Source organism: Giraffa tippelskirchi, chromosome 2 (assembly GCF_054371585.1).
Source record: "Giraffa tippelskirchi isolate mGirTip1 chromosome 2, T2T-mGirTip1v1.2.pri, whole genome shotgun sequence".
Classification (NCBI taxonomy): domain Eukaryota; kingdom Metazoa; phylum Chordata; class Mammalia; order Artiodactyla; family Giraffidae; genus Giraffa; species Giraffa tippelskirchi.
In genome coordinates, this window is record NC_137276.1 from 142,560,634 (window position 1) to 142,586,355 (window position 25,722).

The 25,722-nt window shown below is 32.4% G+C and overlaps 1 protein-coding gene across 3 annotated transcripts in view; it reads left to right on the forward strand.

Moving 5' to 3' along the window:
- The window catches only part of NLGN1 (neuroligin 1), a 911,840-nt gene that overhangs the window by 381,730 nt on the left and 504,388 nt on the right, over positions 1 to 25,722 (forward strand). For 2 of the 3 annotated variants that reach the window (XM_081570961.1, XM_081570962.1), the window contains exon 3: positions 17,975 to 18,127. In XM_081570961.1, the coding sequence (XP_081427087.1) occupies positions 17,975 to 18,127 (153 nt within the window). Of the gene's footprint in view, positions 1 to 12,021; positions 12,082 to 17,974; positions 18,128 to 25,722 lie in introns of all 3 variants that reach the window. The other variant, XM_081570960.1, reaches the window with a different exon arrangement.

Sequence of the window (25,722 nt, forward strand, 5' to 3'; positions counted from 1 at the left end):
TAATTTCAATGACTTCTAAATAAAATACTGGTTAGGGAAGTCGTAAAGGCTTTTAATTGTAATGTAATTATGCTAAGTCTATCAGTTTGTGGTTTATTTAAAAAAGATCTATATTATATCTGATACTTCCACATTCAGTTTTTCCATTTTCCTGCTTGTCCTTTATTGCCATGTGACTTATTTTAAAGGAGCTAACTAGGTAAGAAACCTGAAATCTTGACCTAGCTCTGCTTTTGACCAGCTCTGGGGCCAGGCAAAGTCATTTCACACTCTACTTTTGTTTTGTTGAGAACCTGTGAAGTGAGAGGATTTGATAGTCACTCAGCAGGGTCCCTTTCCAGCTCTAGTGTCTGCCCTATGAATCTGGCCATTTAATTCCTGGATTCAAAAGTGTTTCTACAGTATCTAGTGTAAACTTGACATTTATTGCATCAGGTGAGAAATAGCACAGAACTGTGTCCCCAACAGATTTGAGCTCTCGTGGTAAGAGAGAGTCAACCCATGTGGGCTTGAGTACGTGGAGTAGAAAGAGTAAAACTACTTCATTGGGGATCACAGATGATTAATAAGGACAGGCATGCAGGAGACTGGCAACTCACATAGTCATCTCAGGAACACACATTCAGCCACTAGGCTTACCTAGGACTTCAGCATGAGAGGACTTGTCTTCACTGGTTTATTTCCCAGTGAGACCCACTTGGATAATAGGATCTTAATGATTACTGGCTCAATTTGTTTATCTCACTTATGGACCTAAAACAGAGTGATGTCCAGGAATCAAGGTATTTTCACAATCAGGTCTTGCTGAGGCATATAGAACTACCTCTAGTTCATATCCAGAATACAGCAGTTGAGGCAGAAACACACAGTAGTAATCCTTTTTTCAGGGTAAAACCTTTTTACACATTATTGTTGAGGAGATGCGCTATGATTATCCATCTCATTTTCTCCTCTCTGAGTTTATTATAAATAGAACTTTAAGGAATTAATGCTATGGGATAAAACACACAAGGTGTGAGTGCAAGAGTGTGCTTCTGTGAAATAGTGACAAGACTTACAATGGGAAGAAAAGTATTCTATTTTTATTATTTGGTTTTTCCTCACATATGTTTGGTAAGAACATTTAACTTATGCTCTCTTAGAAATTTCATTTATACAGTACAGTGTTATCACCTATAGCTGTAGTTATCATGTTGTGCATTAGATCCTCAGACCTTCTTCATCTTATAACTGAAAGTTTTTACCCTTCTCTATTTCTCCCACTCCCAGACCTTACAAACCCTACCACTTATTTTGATATTTTTTCTATACGTTTGACTTTTAACCATTCCATGTGTTAATTGACACCATGTAATATTTGTCTATTTGTCTTTTTGGTTTGTTAACTTACCATAATGCCCCCCAGGTTCATCTATTATACTACAAAGCAGACTATTTCTTTCTTTTCTGAAGCTGAGTAATATTCTATTGTGTGTATATATGAGCTTCCCTGGTGGCTCAGATGGTAAAGAATCTGCCTGCAGTGCAGGAGATCTGGGTTCAATCCCTGGGTTGGGAAGATCCCTTGGAGAAGGAAATGGCAACCCACTCCAGTATTTTTGCCTGGATGATTCCATGGACGGAGGAGCCTGGTGAGCTACAGTCCATGGGATCGCAAAGAGTCAGGCATGACTGAATGACTAACACACTAATTAACTAAAGGATGGGGTGGTGAATATATACACTACATTTTCTTTATCCATTCATCTGCTGATGGGCACTTAGGTTGTTTCTGTGCCTTGTTATTTGTGGATAATGCTGCTATGAACATGGAAGTACAGATATCTCTTTGAGATAATGATTTCATTTCCTTTGGATATATACTTAGAAGAGGGATTGCTAAATCGTATGGTACTTCAACTTTTAACTTCTTCAGAAACCTCCACACTCTTTCCATAATGGCTGTCCCCGTTTACATTCCTGCTGACAGTGTACACGGGTTCACTGTTCTCCACATTCTCTCCAGCATTTGTTATCACTTATCTTTTTGATAAGAGACATCCTAAGAGATGTGAGGTGATATCTAATTGTGGTTTTGATTTACATTAACCTGATGATTATTGATGCTGAGAATCTTCTCATGTACCTGTTTATCATTTGTAGGTCTTCTTTGGAAAAATGTCTATTCATGTTCTGAATGTTTTTATTGTTGTATGCTACAGAGTTGAATGAGTTTCTTGTACATTTTAAGACATTAAACTCTTATTGGATATGGAGTTTACAATTGTTTTTCCCATTCCATAGGTTGCCTTTGGTTTTGTTGATGGTTTCCTTTTCTGTGCAGAGCTTTTCATTTTAATGTAGTCCCACTTGTTTATTTTTGCTTTTGTTTTCTTACTTCTGGTGTCAGATTAAAAAAAAAAAATCATTGTTAAGATCAATGCTAATGATGTTTTCTTCTAGGAGTTTTATGTTTCATGTTTTGTTTTCAAGTCACAATGCATTGTGAGTTTTCATTAATTTATTATTATGTTTTTGTTTATGACATAAGATAGGGATATATTTCATTCTTTTGCATGTAGCTGTCCAGTGTTCCCAACATTGTTTATTGAAGAAACTATCCTTTCTCTATAGTATATTCTAGGCTCCATTGTTGAAAATTAATTGACCATTTATGCATGTGTTTATTTTTGGAGCCTTTATTCTGTTCTACTGATCTGTGTATCTATTTTTTATATGAGTGCATACTGTTTTGATTACTATAGCTTTGTAATAGAGTTTGAAGTCAGTAAGTGTGGCACCTCCAGCTTTGTTATTCTTTCTCAAAATTGTTTGGGTTATTTGGAATCTTGAATGTTTCATACAAATTTTATAATTTTTTTTCTATTTCTGTGAAAAATGTCACTAGAATTTTGCTAGGTATTGCACTGAATCTGTAGATCCCTTTGAGTAGTATGGGCTTTTTAAAAATATTAACTCTTTCAACTTTAAACATGGAATATCTTTCCAATTATTTGGGTCCTCTTCAATTTCTTCCATCAATGTCTTATAATTTTTAGTGTATAAACATTTTGCCTTGGTTAAATGTATTACTAAGAATTTTAATTTTTTGATAGTGTTATATATCAGATTGTTTTCATAAATTCTCTTTCTCATATTTCATTGCTATAGAAACACAACTGATTTTTATATATTGATTTTGTATTCTGAAACATTACTGAAATAGTTTATTAATGTTAACAATTTTTTGGGCAGAATCTTTAAAGGTTTATATATATGATATCAGCTCATTTGCAAATAGATTGTTTTTGCTTATTCTTACCTAATGGATATATTTTATTTCTTTTTCTTGGCTAATTATTGTGGATAGAACTTCAAGTACTATGCTGAAAAAAGTGGTGAAAGTAAGCATCCTTTTCTGGTTTCTGGTCTTAAAGGAAAAGCTTTCAGTAATTCACTGCTGAATATGATTTTAGCTATACGCTTGTCTGCTATACAGAACTCTTGTTAGGCTTAGATACCTTCCCCCTTACAATTTGATAAAAGTTTTTTGGTTTCCTTTTTTTTTTTATCATGAAAAGATACTTAATTTTTACAAGTACTTTTTCTGTATCTATTTAGATGATCTTTGACTTATATCTATTACTTTATTAATATGGTGTTGTCACATTAATTTGTGAGTATTGAACCATCCTTGAATGGTTCAATAAATCCTTGAATAAATCCCATTCAATCATGATATGTGATTCCTTTAATATATTGTTGAATTTGGCTTGCTAAAATTTTGTTGAGGAGTTTTGCATCTACATTCATCAGGGATATTCCTATAATTTTCTTTTCTTGTAGTCTGTTTGTTTGATCTTGATATCAGAGTAATGCTGGCTTCATATCATGAATCTTGAAGCATTCTCTTCTCTTATGTTTTTTTGGGAGAGTTTATAAAGAATTGTTGTTAGTTTCTCTTTAAATATTTATTAGAATTCAGATATGATTTATTTTCAAAAGCAGTAGAATGAAAAGGTGAAATCTAGAAAGAATAGGAGTGTCTTATGGTTCAGTCTTGGGCATTTAGTCTAAGATAATACAGAACAAAGAGATAGTAAAGGTTTTTAAACAGAGTAGTGAAACAACGAAAGTAGTGTTTAATAAACACTAATCTGAACTGTATTTAAAAAACATATTTTACATGATTTGTTTCCATTTTGAATTTTAAAAAATCTTGTTTTTGCTCATGAATTTCTAAAACATCAAAATGAGTGTTAAACTATATTTAGTTTTCATCTGTCTTTATAACTATTTTAAAACTCACAGTACAAAATTGTTGTACATGCTTTTGCATTCCCGTTCCCTTGGAGTGCTTGCAATTTTAGTCTTAGAAAGAGTTGAATGTGTGTACATTTTAGTTGATGATGATTATTAAATCTTTTTCTTTTTTGGTTCACAACTATTGTAATCTAGTACTTTGAAGATTTATGGACTACAGAATGACTTGGGAGACAGTCTAGAGTCTGGATAACAGTGGGAGCAACTATAAGACTACTATAATAATTCAAGCATATGGTAACAGTGGCCACAGACCCGGCTAATAATAGTTTGGGGAAAGAGTGACAGGAAAAAAATTTCTCTTGAAAAATTACTGAAGTCTGGTTAAGGCAAAAGGGAGGAAGAAGGAATGGTTCAAGATTATTTCTAGATTAATAGTTTAGAAACAAAGAAAAAGCAAAACCTATGATAGGAGTTAAAACTGACTTTGAGGTAGACATGCTGGGCATCCCTGATATACTGAGATGGGAATGAAATATCCAAGAAGGAATAGCTTGTGGGCTATATTTTTCTATGAATATAAGAATAATTAGGATATGTTAATTCTCTGTATGTTAATTTTCAGGCAAAATAAATCCAAGTATGAATTTAATAGAAAGCTTTAAAATATTTATAAAATCTCAGATATGCTAGTGTCTTAGATTTCATTTTTTGGTGACATATTTGCAATCGGAAATAGAATAAGATACTGTAGACTCCTTTTCCTGATCTAATTTCTTCTAATATAGCTATTTTGGTCTGATAAAAAATATAATCCAAAACCTCTATATAAAATTTCCTCTGTCATATTTCTTAGAATGACTTTGCCTCTTTCTGATTTTCTGTTTAAGATTCAAATAGAGCAGAGTTTATCAGTTTGTGCTTAAATCTTTTAAATGGCTTCATGTTGCTTTTAGGATTAAGAAAAAATTCCCCAGACTAAAAGAGCTGCATGCTCGGATTCCTATCTGTCTCTTCATTGTCATCACCCACTACTCTGTTCTACACCAGAGATGGCAACCACACTGACCTTCAGTTTCCCTCTCATTTTAAGACTTTGCACGTGCTATATTTTTCTGTCGGACATATTCCCACCCTACTTACCTATCTGCAGCCTTTTTCCCTGCTTAGTACTCACTTATCCTTCAGTAATCAGGCTTCATTGCACTTATTCAGGGAAAACTGCCTGGGCTCAACCAGATCCCCTTGTATAACATCTGGTAACATCAAGACTTAATATCCTTAACACAGTTTTTGAATATGCACTTATGTGTGTGATTATTTATTCAGTGTTTCTTTCTCCACAAAAGAAATTTTCATAAGGGCAAATGTCTTGCTTTTTTTGCCCACCATATATCTAGAGGATGGAACATAATATATTAAACATTTGCTGAATGACTGAATATTGGCAGCCATGAGAGGGAAGTTGGACTATTGATGCCATCCCAATCATCTAGCCAAGTTGAGGTATCTCTGAGCATCTGATGGCACTTGTATCCTTATCATACTCCAAGTACATCTCTGGATAATATGTGGAAAGCTAGGGCAGAATGTATCCTCACAAAGTACTGAAGGGTTTATATAGCAGACAGCCACATTGTCCCAGATGGGAAAGGAACATTATTCTGACATTCTTCAAGCTCTGCAATATTGCATCTGCATTTTTTTAAAAATCAAACAAATATAGTGTTAAAAAATAATGAGCATGTGTAAATTTGGTGATGCTCAGATTAAGGGTTAACCTAGTTTACTGTTTATCTAGTTAAAAATTTTCCCCTAGATCTTATCATTTTTATTTTAGACAGGATTGCTTTTGACTTTAAAGTGTAGTCAAAGTAATTTTATGAAGGAAAAACTCACTTTTCATATAAATATAAATAAGCACTTCTTAGTGTTATTTAGAACACTAAGAAAACTATTTAGAACACTCTGGGACTGCCCAAAGTTGTTCTTCCTCTCTTTCTGGATTCTAACAACAGTGTCTCTTTTTTTTCCCAAACGTCATGTTTTCATCTGTATTCTTCCCTAAAGAACTGTCTGAAGGAATATGTTTTGTGTTCATATTGGCAATTTCTTCAAACACAAAGATAAATATAGAGAATGCTGCTGCTTTCATAACCTTGGAAATTAATTTCCATAGCATGTGTACATGTGAACCACTAGCGTAAACAGTCAGCTCACCTAAAGGATACTGAAACGTCATGATTGAGATATTAGTGCCATCAAAATTTGCACAATAGGTGGATTCTTTGAAAACTATCAGTTGTTCCAAAGTTTGCTTCTAGTATCTCATCACAGCTGTTTGCATTACTTTTTAATTTTATCATAATGTGGATTTATGGCATTGTTCAAAAATATTTTTAACTGAAAAATTTTCAGGAAAAATATTTCAGTATGGTATTTTAATACATGTTCATATAATCGATTGTTTAAGAAGTGTGATAACTTTAAGTAGTATGCTGCTACTGCTAAGTCGCTTCAGTCATGTCCGACTCTGTGCAACCCCATAGACGGCAGCCCACCAGGCTCTCCTGTCCCTGGGATTCTCCAGGCAAGAACACTGGAGTGGGTTGCCATTTCCTTCTCCAAGTAGTATAGTATTCTCAAATTAATGAGTATTATTCCAAGTCAATTACTTTCACGCATTTCTACATCCTTAAGAGGTATATACTGCAGTTATATTAAATAGAATAAATTTCAGTGGGTAAAATTTAATACTTTGGCAATGACACCAATTGTTGTGATATTTGATTTCTTAAAGTCATCGTGTTTAAATGTTTATCAATTTGGAAAAAATATAATATAAAAAATATATTAAAAAAGTATATAATATATACTACATCCTTAAGAGGTATATACTACAGTTACATTAAATAGAATAAATTTCAGTGGGTAAAATTTAATACTTTGGCAATGACACCAATTGTTGTGATATTTGATTTCTTAAAGTCATTGTATTTAAATGTTTATCAATTTTGAAAAAAATCAGATACAGTAATATACTGCTGTTTTTATTTTAAATGTATTGAAGTCTGGTATTGTCCTCCATATATTCTTCAGACATAGTTAGATTTCTACATCCCCGATCTTACTTTTGTAAATAAATTTGTCCTAACAACATCCCTGAAAAGATTTAGCCTGCTTCCAGTGGCTCCAAAACAAAAGTGACAACATCCTTAGATTTTCCTATTTTGTGGAAACTGCCTTAGGAAACTTTTACTGTCAGTTTACCTCCAAGGCTATTGGGTAAAGAGGGCGGGAAAAGAGTACAGCAGTGTTATTAGCCAGGGCTCTCCATCTCCGTCATGATGGGACTCACTGGAGCCTGGAGCTCTCAATAATTCTAAAAATTCCAGACGTATTCTCTTAAGAAGGACACATTTCTCATGGACAGCTTTCTGAATCAGAAGCTAATGATACCCTCAACCTACTTGCCTTTTTTTGCAGATATGTTTGACACAAAGTACAAATAATTTCTGCTGAACTGAACCTGTAATGAAGGAATTTATAATCAGTTCTAATGTATTTGAGACCTAAAGTACATTAGACCTTCATCAAAGGGAAAGATAAAAAGCAGCTTTAATGTGGGTGGATAGTAATTATTTCAGTGCTCATAATTATTCTACAGTTAACTACAGAGAAATGCTGATACTTTTATTCCTTTTTCAAAGTATAAAAGGCACTGTGGTCAGATTCTGAAATGTAAGAATGCATCATGCATCTTTTGTAAAGGATGATACTTTGAATTATACTTATGTTAATGGCAAAGGAAGTATTTTGGATTTAAATGAGTTCAAAGTTCATGATTAGGAGTTCCTGCACCTTTCTTAGTCCTGTTGTTTCACCATGGAATCTATTTATTGGTTGTGGGAGATATAAAATATAGTAATTACTCTCACTGCATTTCAAAAAGACATGCGATCTGCTTTCTTATTAACTCTAATAAGAGTTATGAGTGAGTTCCTCAAGGAGGACAGACCGTATGGAGTTTCAATATAGAATAAATCACTTCCAGACTCAGGTTTTAGAGGACTCATTTCTTTTATACTTTGGTGATTTAAGATGCCCATTTAAACTGCTGGTTTTGAAGATGCATTATTTGTAGTTTAAAAGAAGCATAAACTGTGGTTGGAATTTTGATAATGATTGTTATTTATGATGAATGGTAAATGTTTTGCCCTTTGAGGAAATCATGGTGATCAACTTGCTGGAATGCATAGTCTCTAAATAGTGGTTGCCTATTTTTATTAGAAAATTAATGACAATTACCCCTTAAATATTTCTACTTAAAAATTTTTAGCATCAGTAATTACATCAACAGTAACAGATTGAAATAAAGGAAAAGTGAGACAGAGTTGCTAATATTCTAGAAAGAAGAGAGATCAAGGAAATGGTTTTCTTTCCAGCCTGGGAATAATGAATCTTGAGATCATGTAGAGATATTTCTATAATCCATAAACATATTTACTCTAGTTTCTCAGTTTGCAACCCAAAACCTCTCAGATATTTATTCTCAGTGCCTTTAGGCACATAAGATAAAGGAAATCCGTTTTCTTTCTTTTTATAATCTTTTTTTTTTCTTGCTGGAAAATTATCAGCCCTTCTTCCCAGGTACCCTTCAAAAAATCAGATGTGTAAAAAATTTTTGATGTTAAGAAAACCCAACTGTACTTGACCCACTAAAATCTAAAATGCTGCTGAAACCCATAATGTGGGAACAATTTAATATCATCCAACAAGAAGATTTTTAAAACCTACTAAATAGCATTCTTCAGAGTTTCCCTAGTGGCTCTGATGGTAAAGCATTGGCTTGCAAAGCGGGAGACCGGGGTTCGATCCCTGGGTCAGGAAGATCCCCTGGAGAAGGAAATGGCAACCCACTCCAGTACTCTTGCCTGGAGAATCCCATGGACAGAGAAGCCTGGTAGGCACAGTGCATGGGGTCGCAAAGAGTCTGACACGACTGAGTGATTTCACTTTCTTTTTTCTCAAATAGTATTCAATAAATGGAATTCTTTAGTTGTGAAAATGGCTTAGCCCTTCCTTTGAATAATGATGCCCTCATCTGTTCATGATGCTGAAGCAGTATCTATATGTTTCTAACCCTTCAGATTTGCTGCAGTAAAAGATGTTCCATGTAGTGTATGTATGTAATCATTATCTCACATCAGTTAAGATCATTGCGACTTTCTGAATATGAAAAGTGATTATAAATAATGTAGCAAAAAACTAGCTCAGCCATTCCCTGCGTGGAATAGTTCTCCCATAGACATAGTATTATTTCCCTGGTTTATCTACTAATACAGACCCAGAGACAGATAGCAACTGAGAACTATGTTCACCATGCAAACAACTGGGAGACATTGTGTTAATAAAAAATTTTTGCTGTCTTATCTCATGTAGACCAAGAGCTAACAATCTTGTATGTGTGTAAAGTATGTAAATCTACTGACTCTTGGCTGTAGAACCTGAATGCTTTCCCAAAGGAACCATGTAAATTGCCTTAGGCACCCTAAGAGAAGAAAGAAAAATATCTTCCAAGAGAGTTAGATAGCCACACACTTAACGTAATTGTGATAGGGTTTAGGTTTGTCTCCACAAATTATTGAAATAACAATTTAGCAAAGAAAAATTTGAGCTCACATTAAGGGTTTCCTACTATAGCCAAGAGTTAAGCAAATTAAGTAATTTAGCTAAAATTGGAAGACAGATGTATTTTGGCATCAATAAGAAACTATCCTGTACTTTAATCTGTGTTGTTAACTAGTAAATAAAACCATAATTTTTATATGGTGTCCTTGAAAATAGAAATGCAAGAAAATATATTTGTTGAGGTTTATTAATTTATTCCTTTAGGTAATTACAGAAAAGTTAAACATTTTTCTAAGTCTAATATTTTACATGATGTAAGATATTCAATATTTCAAATATAGTTCTGATACAGTAATTTTTAAATTGAAATTAATGTTTTTCTATTTTTCAGAAATGCAGCAACATTGTTGCATGACCATCATATAATACTGAGGATACTTTCTTCATTTAAACAGGGTTATATTCAAGAAATGTAGATTTCTGTGAACTTGCAAAGGCATGCTAATTGTAAACTATTGCTTTCATCTAGTTTTTCTTCTCAATGGAATGATTACTTGCAGGACTATGAAATTTACCATTTAATTTACTGTGTAGAGCTCCTCTGTATCGGAAATGGCCTTGAGACCATGACCTTACAGTTGAGTAATCAATGGGTCCCTTCTGTTACATCATCAGTTTCTCTATTTCCAATCTTTGATCTTTGCTAGTTATTACTATTTTTCAAGGCTGTCCCTCTGAGCCGATGATACTCATATATGTCTCATTTTTTTCCTTCTGTTTTCTGGGATGGTATTTTTTATTCTGTGAAGTCTATGATATTAAATGTAGTTTTGAATTACAAACAATACATGGTAATTGCTGAAAAGACTTAGAAATCTTTCTCAAAATGTTTAACAATCCCTTCCTATCAAGTGTGCTTAGAAGTAATGCCTGCTTCTTTACTATTTATATTATTAAAATTGACATATGGCATTCAGTCCTCTTTTTTTCCTTCCTTTTTCTATAACTGTTATTTTATGCATGACAAAATTCTCTTGCTTATGGTTATGTGGTTGGCTGTCTTTTAACTTGAGTGTTATGTGTTTGTAATGATTGCTTTTTGCATGAGGATTATGAAATGCAATACAAATTAAATGGTTGTGGAAACAAAAAGAAATGTAGGGCTTCACATGCTTTTTTGTGTGCTGAATATGTGATGCTTAAAATTACTTTCATATGGCCTTTGACTTCCCCTTTGGTGTCCTACTTTATTCTTAGTAAATTAATATTGTTAAGAATAATAAAACATTTATTAAACATTCTCAGTATTTTAATACAATTATTATCCTAAAACATGATCCCATTATAAATAGCTAAACTGGGCATGAAATTGCACTAGGGCATAATTGGTTATATTTCTAAATTGATTATGAAATATAAGCCCTGATTCTGTAACTACCTTAATTATGAACACTGACTTCTACAGTGGTACCTTTGCTCTACCAAGTGATGAGATTATTTATTCATACATTTGTGCAAGTTGCAAAGGTTTTAAAATGCTACTTTTAATCAAAACACATGGGGAAATATTTATGTAATGACAAGTAATTTTAAAAAAAATCACAGTTTTGAAAAATGTGTGACATAAAAATGTGTAAAACCTAAGTGTTAATGCTTTTACAATAAAACAGAAGAAAAAAAAAAAAACCCTAAAAATTTTTATATCTCTGTTTTCCCTAATGGTATTATATTGTCCCAAATTAAAGAATGAGTTTGGCCTACTTTCTTTATTGTTGTCGCCAATTCAAATTAGAAAAGACACTGTATAAATTAAGTTCTTTCAGCTAATAGAACTGTTTACTTTTTTGTATGCAGTTGGTATTAAAAAAAATCATTTCGTTTGCTTATGAAGTGACTTTCAGACCATATGTATTTTTTATGCTGGATATATTCACAAGCCAAATCCGTGAGATATTTTGGGGAAAGGGAATTTTTTTTTTCTTAAACAAAATAGATAACCAACTTTGATGTAATCACTCCCCCACGCTTTTTGGAAATAATCCTTGAGAATTTTAGTATTTACACTTATTTTTTTCCCCCTCAGTCTTGTTTATTCTTGAAATGTCTTTTTTTTTTTTTTCCCCTCCATTTCTCCATTCTCAATCCTAGGTCCCCTTACAAAGAAACAGACAGATGATTTAGGTGATAATGACGGTGCTGAAGATGAAGGTATTTTTCTCCACCCAATCTATTTGCATGACAAGGGCCTCAATCACTTTTTCCACCCTTTTCTATTTTTTTACTTCTTGTCTTTTTTTGAAGAGTTGTTTTTAATTCCCGTTTTTGATGTGTTTTGTCTTCTTGCTTGTTGTTACATATGAATATACATTTTTAATTTTTTAAAAAATGAATGTTAAATTTTGATTTTGATGCCAACCATTACAACGTTTTAAAAAGAGGGGCATTTTTTGTTGTTGTTGTTTTCTTGAACTGACTTTTGATATGTTTCATTCCACATTTTGACTGAAACTTGTCCATGTTCTTTGAACTAACAATCTCTTCCCTGTAGTCTCTTTGTACCCATTCTGCATGTTTTCTGATCTATGTAAATATTTTACCCGATACAAAATGTTTCATTTTTACATTTTATATTTGTTTAAAAAAAAACACACCCAATAAAATGAAGGATAAGCTAAAAGCTGATATAAAGTGTTTCTTGAGCAATATAATTTAGGTTAAAAAAATACTGATTTCTGTTTGTGTGCTTAAATATTACATCAATAATAAAATCATATGGGTGTGAAAGGCATACACCTATTTAGATAATTGTAGTAAACCTTATTTAACCACTTAAGAACCCTGAGAAGATTAAATGAATATCTTTTACTATCAAAGGCACATAATTTGAAGATTGGCAAGTAAAATATTCTGAATTTCAGATTGTTGCTAACTATAAATAATAATGTCTTTATGCTGTACTAATATCAAAATTCTTTTCTCTTTCCAACTTTCTTATGACTTACAATTCTGATATACTCTGTACACGTAAGTACTCACTAGATTGATTTGAGATTTCTCATTCCATTATGTACCTTTACCTGGTATTAAATGGAGTGTCTAGAGAGGCCCATTGTTCTTATTTTTTTTTTAATGCCACCCTAGTTATGATTCTTGTAGAGATGACTAATGTAATCCTAGATTTAAAAATAATTCCCAGAACCTTGGAAATTAAATCTCGTAAAAACAATAATGTGGTAAGAAAGTTTTTCCAAAACAAGATAATCCACACACAGGCAAGCAGAAGTGCTAGTTCTATAAGGAACAACTATGAATGTGTTCTTACTAAACAATTGAAATTGTTTCATTAAGATATATATATTTAACAAACTACTTCAGTATGGAAAATTATAGAGACAAATTATTAAATATTTAAAAATTCTATTAGATGTTAATATTTTTATAACATTTAAGAATTATTTTGAGTAAATGAAATTTATGACATTTGATTAAATATTCATTTGCCATGAATACCACCAGTGGGTTAAAGGTTAAATATAACACAGTCGTTAATTCTTGAAATAAGTCTTTACAGCTGCCCAAGGTATACATTTTGAATGCTAAATAGCTAAAAATAAATTTATAATATCAAAATACAAATTGTGATTTTTTTTTAACCCTGTTGGAAATCTGAAGTATTAAAACATCAAAGACATTTATTCACCTTGAGGACTTGGGTTGTTGTTCCTAGTGCTCTATGAAAACAGCTTACACTTGGGGACCTTGAGATTTGTTGAATCCTCTGAAAATGCTTACATCTTGGACATTTGTTATCAGATTGCTTAGTGTGTAACTTAGTAAACTTCAAATTTTCCCAGAATACTCACAATGTTTGTTTACATCATGTCCCATTTAAAAAAATATTTTGATGGCTGATTTTATGTGGTGTTTTTTTTACTTTTGGTAAAACAGCATCAAGTAAGATATTTACATGTTTACAAGTGATACCTCTGAACAACCACAGTGAACTAAGCCCTGTAAATGTAAATCTATCTCATAGACATAACTTGAAGCACATTTAACATTTTCAGATAGCCATTAAAAATATCCTAAACCCCAACTTAAATTGGCAAGTAGTATTTAGGCTGAGTACTAAGCCAGTCATCCTAAGAGTTACCAAATCAGTAACATTTTTAAATGCTCATAAGTGTAAAGTCCAAGAAATCAACCCAAGTTCTTATTCCTCTGTGTTGTTTGGGTAATTGTTTAGAAGATAAGAATAAATTCAAATACCCTCCAGGATAGAAACCTTTGAATAATAACTGAGGTTCATCAAATGAGTAGAGGGCAAAAAATTTCTTGAAATATTTTTAAATGTATCAGGAAAAGATTTGATTCAGGCAATATCCCCCAATTTTAAAATTGTTAAATGCCCCCAAATTCTAAATTATGGGCAATTAAAAATTTCATGAGTCCTTTAAGAAAAAAAAATCAGTAAATATGTTCAAGGAGTTATGTGACTAATAATTATTCACCAGGACTCTTGAAAGGAATTATGACTCCAAACATTGGTTGTCAGGCAAAAATAAATCCCGATTGACTGCTCTAGAGCAATTGGCACTTGCTGCATTGGCTTAAATTTTTGATTTATAAGAAAGATTAAATAGTTGCTAAAATTTAAAATCAAAATACCTACTCAGTTTCCAGTGTATTAGCTTATAACTGGAAAAAATTAGTTTTTTATTGTAAAAATTTTAGGATAAAAATAATCAACAGTCTATAGTATTCCTTCCCACTTAGTTCAAAGACCTAGATGCTTAGCAAAACTTTAAGGCATTGTAAATAACAGAAAATATAAGCATACTTTAGGAATATTTGTAGTTTTACTAAACCTGAGCTAGTGTTTTAGTCTCTGACAGTATTCTTTTGATTTTAGTAAGGTTAGTAGCAGCTGTTCAGGCAAAGTCAGATATCTTAGGTGAAATGCACTTAATTTCTAAGGGAATATATGAGACAAAGTTTAGAGGGACAATATGGCTCTAATAAATTCATTATAAATTATTACATCTAATATATTTGCACTAAAGACCAAGTGGCTATTCCAAATTTTATTATTAAAATGATGGCATTAGTTGATAGTATTTAATAGTAGGTTATCTGTTATATCAATTTCATTTATAGAATCTAGTTCTTTTTAAAATCAAAGTTTATATATATAGTAAACTGTCTACCGTTATTGTTATGTTGTTATTTTTATTATAGTTGAACAATTTACTATTTATATTTACCTCAAAAAAGACCTGTAGACTATGAAGAAAAGTAAAATCTAAGATGAACTCTATGATAAAATGCTATAAAAAGTAAAGATTTAATGAGCCACTAAAGGTGAGCCACTCTGATAAAGCACTATCAAAAGTTAGCAATTGTTCTGTAGTATAAATACAGCATTTCTCAAACTTTATTAGCGGTATTAAGAGTTTTTATGTACAAGAATGTTGCCTATGTTGGTAATTAATATTCTATATAGCATTAACTTCAAGGTTACTTCAAGCAAAAATAAATATTGTTTAGAACACAGTATTAGAATTTTATAGAACTTTCTGGAAAAGAACTGATGGACACATTCAAGTACTTAAGCAAAGTTGAAATCATTGAGAAGTTTGGAAAGACAAATTGGACATTAGAATCAGCCCAATCAATCAGTAATCCTTTCAAGTCTAATTTTCAAAGAAAACTAGAGAGATGCCACTTAGAATCCCTCCTAGAATCTACTGTCATATTTTCAGTGCATCCTGGCACTGTCTACTCCATTCTGCTATATTAGGTGTGTAAGATGTGGCAGGTCTTCTCAATGTGTGCCTGTATTGTTTTCCAGGTGAACAGAATGGTTCTACCAAGATTTCATTACTGTTCACAGTTGGTGCTTTGTAATTCTATGTAATTTTAATTAAAGAAGAATTCTGAAACAGCCTCCCTCTGTGCTACCTCGAAGCATACAATTAGCAAAGTACAGTGTCTGCTGTGAATAGTCAGTTAATGATCTCGATTTAATAATTTATTATTGCTTCCTCAGTGCCAGCCATACTAGAAAAATAAGCTAAAACTATGTGCAGTGAACAGGCATTTAAGGAGGAGAGTTTGACAGTTTCAGAATTGTTTCTTTCTGCAAGCCTAACATCTCTATGAGTCCCCCAAGTCTTACAAATGAGTGAATATAATTTTCCATTTCACGGATTTAAGGAGAAAGTACATTTAGGTTTTTTCACTAAATATAGGGTGTGTCTAGTAGATGGTTTTTATGTCAAAGTATCCTCCTGTCACCACTTAAAAATAAGACACTTCTGAAGTACTCATTTGTGGGGAGAGGGAGAGAGTATGATAAACTCACACTGATATTAGATATTAAATTTAAACTAGGCATTTAAAAATGTCTCTAAATTCTGCAATTAGCTATTTCTCCAACTTGAAAATCTGGACAAACAAGTTGAGCTACAATTCCTGATTTTAAAATGATTTTCATTGAAAAATATTATTATAGTAGAAAAATCGGCACATTTCTACTAGTCACCTTTTTTAAAAAACAACAATGTATAACAGCCTCTAAGTTATTGCTAGTTTTTTCAATGAGTTCGTATCATATTAGTCTATTCTGAAAGCTGAAACCTCAATTGTTATGATTTAGGGGATTTGTTTGATAAAATATGTCAAAAGCAAAGAAACAAAGCCATACTTTTTTTTTTTTTTAAAGCCATACTTTTAAATGATACTTTATTACTATTAACATTAAAAAAGAAAGACTACACACTTGGTGTAATTTGGTTTCAATTGTGGGTTGAAGAGATCATGTGCTATTATATAATAGTGTTTCAAGTGTGTACATACTCATAATCATACAGATATATGTACACATATGATATTTCAATTTATATAACAGTTAAAACCTTGTTAACCAATATGGGGTCCCTGGTGGCTCAGATGGTAAAGAGTCTGCCTACAATGCAGGAGACTTGAGTTTGATCCCTGGGTCAAAAAGATCCCCTGGAGAAGAAAATGGCAACCCACTTCAGTATTCTTGCCTGAAAATTCACATGGACGAAGGAGCTTGGCGGGCTACAGTCCATTGCTCAGACACAGTTGAGTGACTTCACTTCCAACGTTAACCAATATACAGTTTAGCATTTTTTGTCTCTAGAAATTAGTACATTTTTTACCATTTAAAATTATCCAGTGTTTCCCTTATATATTATTTCTAGACCCTGTTGAAAGCTACATAATCATGGTAAAGTATCTTAGAAAAGCAAATACATTTGATTAAAATTTAGAACTGTAGAAATCACTTCAACATCACTCTAAACTTTAGAATTGTTTGCTTGAACTTAACTGTATTTTCTCTAATGTTTACATGACAAAATCATAGAGCCAAAGTATCAGTCAGTTTTCTTCTCTCAAAGGATAAGGGTAATTTGGATGAACAGATGACCTGAATGGAACTGAAAAATATTTGAATGAAAGTCCCCTAAATGCAACAAAGATAAAAATATAGATTTTTGCACTCTATTGCCTACAATTCATCTGATAGTACTTGAATAGTTAAATGATACTTCTTTCAAATTCTGTAAAATAATGTTATAATTATGTTCTCAAATTGGAGCATAAGTTATTCAATGTAATTATGATGCATTCAATACAAATCTTTACAATAATTAAGATGAGGAAAAGAGTGTTTTATTCATCATAGCAGTGATAGCACTGTCCTTAGTTTTTGTCTAAACAATTGTTAAAAGAAGTTTTAAGAATCGTTATCATTCTATTATATCTTTTAATTCTACTGTCACATCAAAAATCAGTTAAAAATAGCACTGAAATTCACACCTACTTGCAATTATTGCAAGTTTTGTAATTCAGTTTTACAATATTTAACAAAATTTTAGAAAGAAAACAACAGATATCTATTGCTTTTTTCAGCAATAGATCTTAATACAAGTTGCTTAAGAAACACTTTAATGAAGACAACAACTTAAAGAACTATGTTAAAATCATGCCCTCTTGTTTCTAAAATGGAAAATATATTCTCTGCTTCATTATGCATGTAGAGGATAACAGTTGCCAATCATTTGTTTTTCAGATATTCGGGACAGTGGGGGTCCCAAACCAGTGATGGTATATATCCATGGTGGCTCATATATGGAAGGGACTGGAAATTTATATGATGGGAGTGTCTTGGCAAGTTATGGCAATGTGATCGTCATCACAGTCAACTATCGACTTGGGGTACTCGGTAAGAAGTTTCTTTTTTTTTTTTCAACATCATTCCATGAATATGTGATAATTTTGTTTTGACTTTTTTTGTTTTGCTGTGCTTCCTTTCACTCATTGTTCTATATTTGCTGATTTTGAAGCAAAATTATGTTTTCAATAAGTTCTATAAATATTTATAAATTACTTGATAAAGGACAGCTAGGGTTAGTTTTGATATTTAATGATAAAAAGTAATGAAATTATTCACATTGTCGAGAAATGCTCTTCTTAGCTTGGCTGTATAGAAATGTGAAAAGCAGCAATGACAGGACCTTTCTTAAGAAGAATTAGTCTCTGGGCAGATTTTTTTTCTCTTCTGCATTTCTTTTTTACAATGCTATAAAATTGGCTGAGGTTTGCCAGGAACGTAGAAACTAGTTTATATTCTCTTCAAGAATGTGTGTATGGACTAGCTTTGGGAAATGATTGCCTTTGCTGTGTAGGTTTGTTTGTTTTTAGCTTATCACATGTAATTAGAAATACTTTGTTTAGATGTCGTTTATTGAATTATTTGATTTGCAAAACATACATTGATTTCACAAAGTGTCAATGAGTTCAATAACGTATATGCATGTGAAACAAAATCAAACTGTTGATCTTTTGTTTTTTGAAGAAAAGTATAAAGCAGTATTATTATTTAAAATAAATTATCAAGTACTCTGAAATAGGCATAAACTTGCTATTCTACTTGTATAAGTTTATATTTTTTATAGTATTATCATAATTTGAGGAGTAAAAAGATCTGTATCATTTAATAAAGCCCTTCTATCTGTGGCGTTTTAAAGATACTTGCTAAGAGTACAATTATTACAAGAATTTGTTTTCTAAATCTTAATTGATCAAAGTCCTATCTCTTACTGTGCACTTAGAAGTTATCAATTATGTTATTTGGGCACAAAGAGATACTACATTCATTCTTTACTCTGAAACATTTTGAAAAACAATTGTGAATTATATTCTCCTTCACAGTAATTGTTAATATCATTTATTTTAGCCACATTGAGAATCAGTTTATTTTTCTCTTCAGTGTTAGTTATTATTATTCTAATCCCTTCTATGTAATCATAATTCTGTGTTTATGCCAATCTCAAAATATAAAAAGGAATAATTTTTGTCAATCATGGTTGTGTGTTTTGGGGAAGAGGATGTGTTAGCAAAGCAAAGTGAGACTTGATCTTTTTCTAGTGTGCTGTTTTGAATTTGGAGTATGGTGGATAATATAATAGATACACTCCAGCAATGTAGGTATAAAATATTTCTGTAGCATTGTTCAAATACACATCAGTTCAAGTACCCATTGTGTGTAATCAGGCATTGCTTTAGATGTTCTTATAATTTCACTACATAGGGGTGAATGACCTCCCACCAATGAAAACTCTCCATGTTAGAAGATATATAAAGAGATGTTAATAATAATCTTCTCAAATTAATCTTAAATATCATAGTGTTGTCATTGGTTTCTTAGACAAGATTTGAATGTGAGAATCTTCACTGTCTTTAATGCATGTAACTTTAATTATGGCACCGTTTATAGCTAAGTCATTTTTAACGTTTATTATTCTCATATTTTTCTGAATTTCTTAAATTGAAAATCTTGATGCAGTGGCTAGTTTTCCGATTGAAAATTTAAAATTAGATGCCAAATTATGGTAATAGTGTTTTCAAGGACTTGAACATCTGCATAATCATATACAGTGATTTTATTTAAAAAAATCTTTTGGCCCATACCTTATGTTGCCTATGATTGGTTATATGCACATAGAGATCTCATAGAGTAACCTGTGCTGTTATGCTGGTGCAAGTTTTGCCCATTTTAAAAAATATATTTGGAACTGATGAAGACGTGACTTTGATCTTTGAATCCTATATTCATGTTTGTATCCTATCTTTAAATGCGTATTCTAAATGATTGGATTTCAGGACAAAAGATTCACCAGTTAAAAAATGAAGAACTTGATCTGTATAACGGCAGGCAGTATTGGGGTTGATGATGGATGATTTTTCCAGTGTTAAATATTTTCTGTGGCTCTGCTACATTTAGGATTTAAACTTTAGTGGGCTCCTTTGTTCCTCTAAGAGACATCATACCCTGATGTTTATCTGCCCTTTATAGATCTCCTCTCAACATGATAAAGTACTAAACGTTGTTAGGGAAACATTTTTAGGTGCGTTTTGGAACCTTCGCTCTAGAACCGATGTTTTCTGGTCACTTCCTAAAATATGTGTTGGGCCTTAGTAAAAGTATTTAAGTGAATTAATTCATGCAGAATAAATTATCAAAACATTTGTTTCATCACACTTTGCATGTGTGCTATACCACAGCCAGATCAACAGCTGATCTCCAGGGGAACTGCAACAGTCAAGACTCTAGGGTTTTAGTTATTGTTGTTAATACTTTGTCTAATGGTAGCAAGGTAAGCCAAGTTTTCTTGGGTGTGGGATCCAAAAGTATTGCTATTTAGTTGGCTCTTGGTGAGTTTTGGACTTTAAGTAGAAAATAAGATTTGATCCCATGTCAGAGGATATCCCGAGCTGTGTTTTGATTTGGATGTTTTGGTGTTATGGAAATGAATTTTGGGGTTCAATGTATAAATTGGCTAATTATGAGATTTGATCTCAGGTGATTGACAGAAAATATCAAGATGCCTGAAACAGGTAATGTAATTAGTTTTACTTTGAATTTGCCATCCCAGAGGAAAACTATTACAAGTTTGTTTTATCAGTAAGTAAAAAGTGTTTCAGTCAAAAATTTCATACAGATATCTAGCAGCCAAGTTCTCAGTTGAAAGTATTTTATATAAAAAAAAAATATTTTGTTTGTTGCAAAGTAGAATTAGAATAGAAGGAAAAAAAATACCTCCAATGATAGCATTGTTTCCCAACCAAGACCCTGTCCTGGTTTTCTCTAAGTGGTAACACAGACTATCACTATCATTGCATTGAAAACGCTATTGGTGGTGACAAGAAAACTGTAATAAAGTTGAAGGAAAAAAAGGCTAGAGTATAGAGGATTCTGCCTGCTAACCTACTTCCTCAGGTTCTCTTAAAGTTCTCCACAACTATATCTCATTCAGTCTCACATTCTTTTAGTAAAAATTTAGACTTTAGTTATATGCGTTCTTCCTCATTTTAATTCTTTGTCCTCTGTTATCTAATACATATTATATAAATTGCTCTTTAAAATGTTTTTAAAATAATTATTAATAGAGTAATTTTTAGTATTCTGTCAATAGTATATGGTTAAAAAATCAGAATAAAAATTATAATGTTGGAAACAGTGAGAAATGCTTTGGTTAAGTGGCCTTAAGAGAGGAAGATAGTATTGAATAATTTTTGATTTTACATTGGATAAGTATATGTACTTATGGACAAGCATTGAAAGGGAATATGAAATAAATTCTTCTGTATTAAGAGGAGATATGCTATAAACATTTTGAAAATAGAAACCATCCAAATATATTTTCAAATCTTAAAAATGGAAGCATACATTAACTATTTTAGTGTTAAAAATGTGTTTCAGCCCCCTCTCTAAACTTAGAATAAATTTGTTGTCTTTTAGAGAAAAAAATTTTAAAAATTATCTCTGTGGAGATCTTAGACAAACATAAGATTTTTATTTGATGGAAATTTAATAAGATAGTTTTATTTTGATATGAATATTTTAGAGGCAATTATGCATTCATAATTCAAGCACATGTGATTTATTTTAGAAAAAAATTCTCTTAAATATTTCTGAGCTACTGATAATTCTAGACATTTGGCAACTTCTTAGTAAAGGGTCTAATTAAATATTTTGCTTAGTATTCTAATGTCTCTACTACCCATCCATGGAAAAAATAATTAAGTGCTAGTTCATTTACCAGTTATGTTTGAAGAATTATATTTAGCTAACTTTAGAATGTCATGTAAGGCTAAACCATTTAAAGCAAACTTTTATTAATATTACTGAATATAAATTTTAATGAACACCTAAATTGATATTTATTCTATTGTTGTGAGACCTGTTAATTCTTATAAATATAATGTCTATGCGATAATAATGCTTCAAGTATTATGAGACAAATGAAAGAAATAAATATAAATTTGGAGTTGTTGGTCATCAAATATATAACACTTGTTTCTAGCACTGTATATCTTCTAAGACGTATAAATGTAAGAATAGTACAGTCCTTATCTTTAAAGAGTTTTCAATCTAATTGAAGGAGGAAATATGCAATCAATAAATAATATTGATATTCTACTTCATATTTTATAATAATATGTATTTATTAATTGATTTGTATGTACATGGTCACTTGATATATAAAAAAATCAGAACAACAAAGTAAGAAAACATAGAATATCATATGGATCAACATAATACAGTGATGAGATTCTTATTTGAATCTGAGAAATTTAGCAGATTTGGTAAAGTTTAGGTAATGATCATGATTTAAAAAGGAAAACATATTCATTTAAGTGACTCAATGTTTTGTCATTATTTTTTGCATCTTTAAAATTTCTTTGGTTCTGAAGCCAGAAAGAAACAAACTCTAAATATAACCTTATATTTGAGAGATATATATAATATAATCAAATATTATATATTATGATACTAATATCACACTGTCATCCAAATGTGTTATTAGTAGGTGGAAGAGGGAATCAGTCTGTCCTTGAAGAGTCAAAGATGTTTTCATGGACTTGGTAGTATTTGAGCAAAACCGTAAAGGATAGGATTAAATGAAGAGAGAAGGACATTCTTTTTATTTGTATTTGTTTATATTCTTTCTGCTTCAAAAAATTGAAAGTGATTTGTGACAAACACACACATGTACATAGGTTGATAAAACCATATTGAATATGAATGCATATATTATAGAGAAAAGATTCAGAAATTTAAGCTATGGAAATATACTGGAATTGAACATAAATATATATCTCAATTTCTTAGAGGCAAAGTAAAAAGGATAATGGATTGAATCTCATAATTGTTATTATGAGATAAAGGAAATGTATATATCAGAAAAATACACAGAAGTTTTTTTCACAGTATACTACAGAGAAATTTATCATGAGTTGTATGTATTTGGAATACAAAAAAAAAAAAAATAGGAATCCTGTGATAGTCTTTATACCATTAGAAGATATAGAAATATTCTCAGCATATGTTTATGTACTAACCCTCTGTAAAAGCCAAAGACATAGTGATAAATGTCCACAACTTTTATAGTGTCATTTTAGCAAAGAACTAACCAAATGCAATTCAAGTAAGACATTTGGTGGTTTCACATTTAATAGACTAGAGCTAAAAACCAATATAAAGCAATGATAGTTAAACTTGGTCCATAGATTTCTTCTCTCAAATACCAGTTGTGTTAACTGAGTGTTAATAGGGGCTGGATGGTAATCAATTTTAGTTTGAGTGCTTAAATGATCTCCTGGAATAGAGATATTGTTTGTCCTTTGGAAAAAATTAAACTTAGATAGGAGCTTTCAAGATTGTCAATTCCATTGGTCACCTTTCTGTTCTTACCTCATCTCTCCATGGCACAGGACACAGTTAACTGTCCCTTTTGTGTATGCTTGTTTGTTTGCATGATGCCAGGATTTCCTCCTGCCTAACTATCTGCTCCTTCTCAGCTCCTTTTGCTCTTTCTTACCTTGATACCTAAATATCGAAATTCCTCTATGCAGATGTGTTGGGTCCCTTCCTTACCATGTCTCCATAGCGGAATTTATTCATGGCTCTAAATACCATCTATAAATAGTGACTTCCAAACTGCATCTTTAGGATTGACTGTTCCTCAAAGCATTAGACTTATGTACTTCCACCTACTGACATCGCTAACGATTAAGGAAAATCTCCAACTAAATAGCTGAAATATATTGATTTTCTCAGGTCTGCATATTTGTCTTCTGCATCTAGGTTATAGTAATTATTGCAACAACAGTAATAACAATCACAGTCACAATCATTGAGAAATTCCAAAAGCTATTTTGGGCAGTTTGCATAGATCATTTTTTGGGGGGGCCTCCCCATTGGAGAATCCAAGGATTGGATTATTAAATTCCCATGATAACCTTATGAGGTAGGATTGTTATTTTCCTGATTTTATAAATGCAGAAACAAAAATGAGTAGAGAGGTTAAGTAACTAATTCATACTCATACAGGTCAAAGAGTGTTAAGTGGTAGAACCAGGATTCTAGCCCAGATGGTCTCTTGAGCACAACCCCGCACTGATGGCATTGGTACTGCCATCCATCTGGACAAGCAAACAAAACCTCCACAGACTTTTTCCGATCTGTCTTTTCTTTAGGCTGAACCTCCAATTCATCAGCTTCTCTCGGTGACTTGTTCCAGCATACATCCTGGATCTGTCTCCTTTCCATTTCTCCCTTTGCCAAACTAAGCCAGTTCTCCTTGAGCCTCTTATATTATTTATCTCTTTCACTTTTGCTCCCTACCTATAATCCATTCTCCACACAGCAAAATCAAATTATCTTTTTAAGCCATAAATTATACCAGCTCACTTTTCTGCTTAATACGCTCCACTGACTTCCACGCTGTTCACTGAGAATAGAATCCAAACTCTGTCCCAGCCGTGTCTCACAGAACCCTGTGTGAAAAAGTATTTGTATCACTTAGCATCTGTACTTCTTGTACATGTATCCCATAGTTTGTCTCAAAATGCTCTTCCTCTCTATGCCAGCCACATTTTGTTCTTCCTACACACCAAACTCATTCCCATTTTAGGGATATTATACTTGCTGTTCCATGTGCATCAGATCTTTGTGGGGCCAGTTCCTTATTCTTCTGATTTGGTTTAAAATGTCTTCTTCTTGGAGAGACTGTCCACATTTATCCAGTCTACAAAGAGTCATCATGTTACAAGTCACCTACCTTTTAAAATCCTCTCTATTGCATTGATCAATCATACCCAACTGAGTGAATGAATGAAATAGTCACCAAGTCATGTCCGGCTTTAGCCCACCAGGCTCCTCTGTCAGTGGGATTTTCCACTCAAGAATACTAGAGTGGGTAGCCATTTCCCTCCCCAGGGGATCTTCCCGACCCAGGGGTCGAACCTGGGTCTCCTGTACTGCAGACAGATTCTTTGCCGACTGAGCTAACAGGGAAGCCCATACCCAATTACTTCCTATTTATATTTGAATTGTTTAATTTTATTGCTGTCTAGCACTCTGAAATCTCTTTAGGCTACTTTTAGTCCCCATATGCTGTGTGTTCGGTTGCTTCAGTCATGTCCAACCCTTTGCTCCTCTGCCTTTGGGATTCTCCAGGCAAGAAGACTGGAGTGGACTGCCATGATCTCCTTCAGGGGATCTTCCTGACCCATAGATCAAACCTACCACTCCTGTGTCTCCTGCATTGCAGGTGGAATTTTTATCCAGTGAGTCACCTGGGGAGCCCCTTTTAATCCCTGGCACATGGTATTTTCTCAGAAAATATTTATTAAATGAATTTAAAGTGGATCTGAAGAGTCAATAAGTGCTGATCTGATGTGGTCATGGAGCGGAGGAGGCCAAGTTTGAGGCAGAGAGAAAAGTCTGAATGAAAGCCAGAGGAAGAGAGA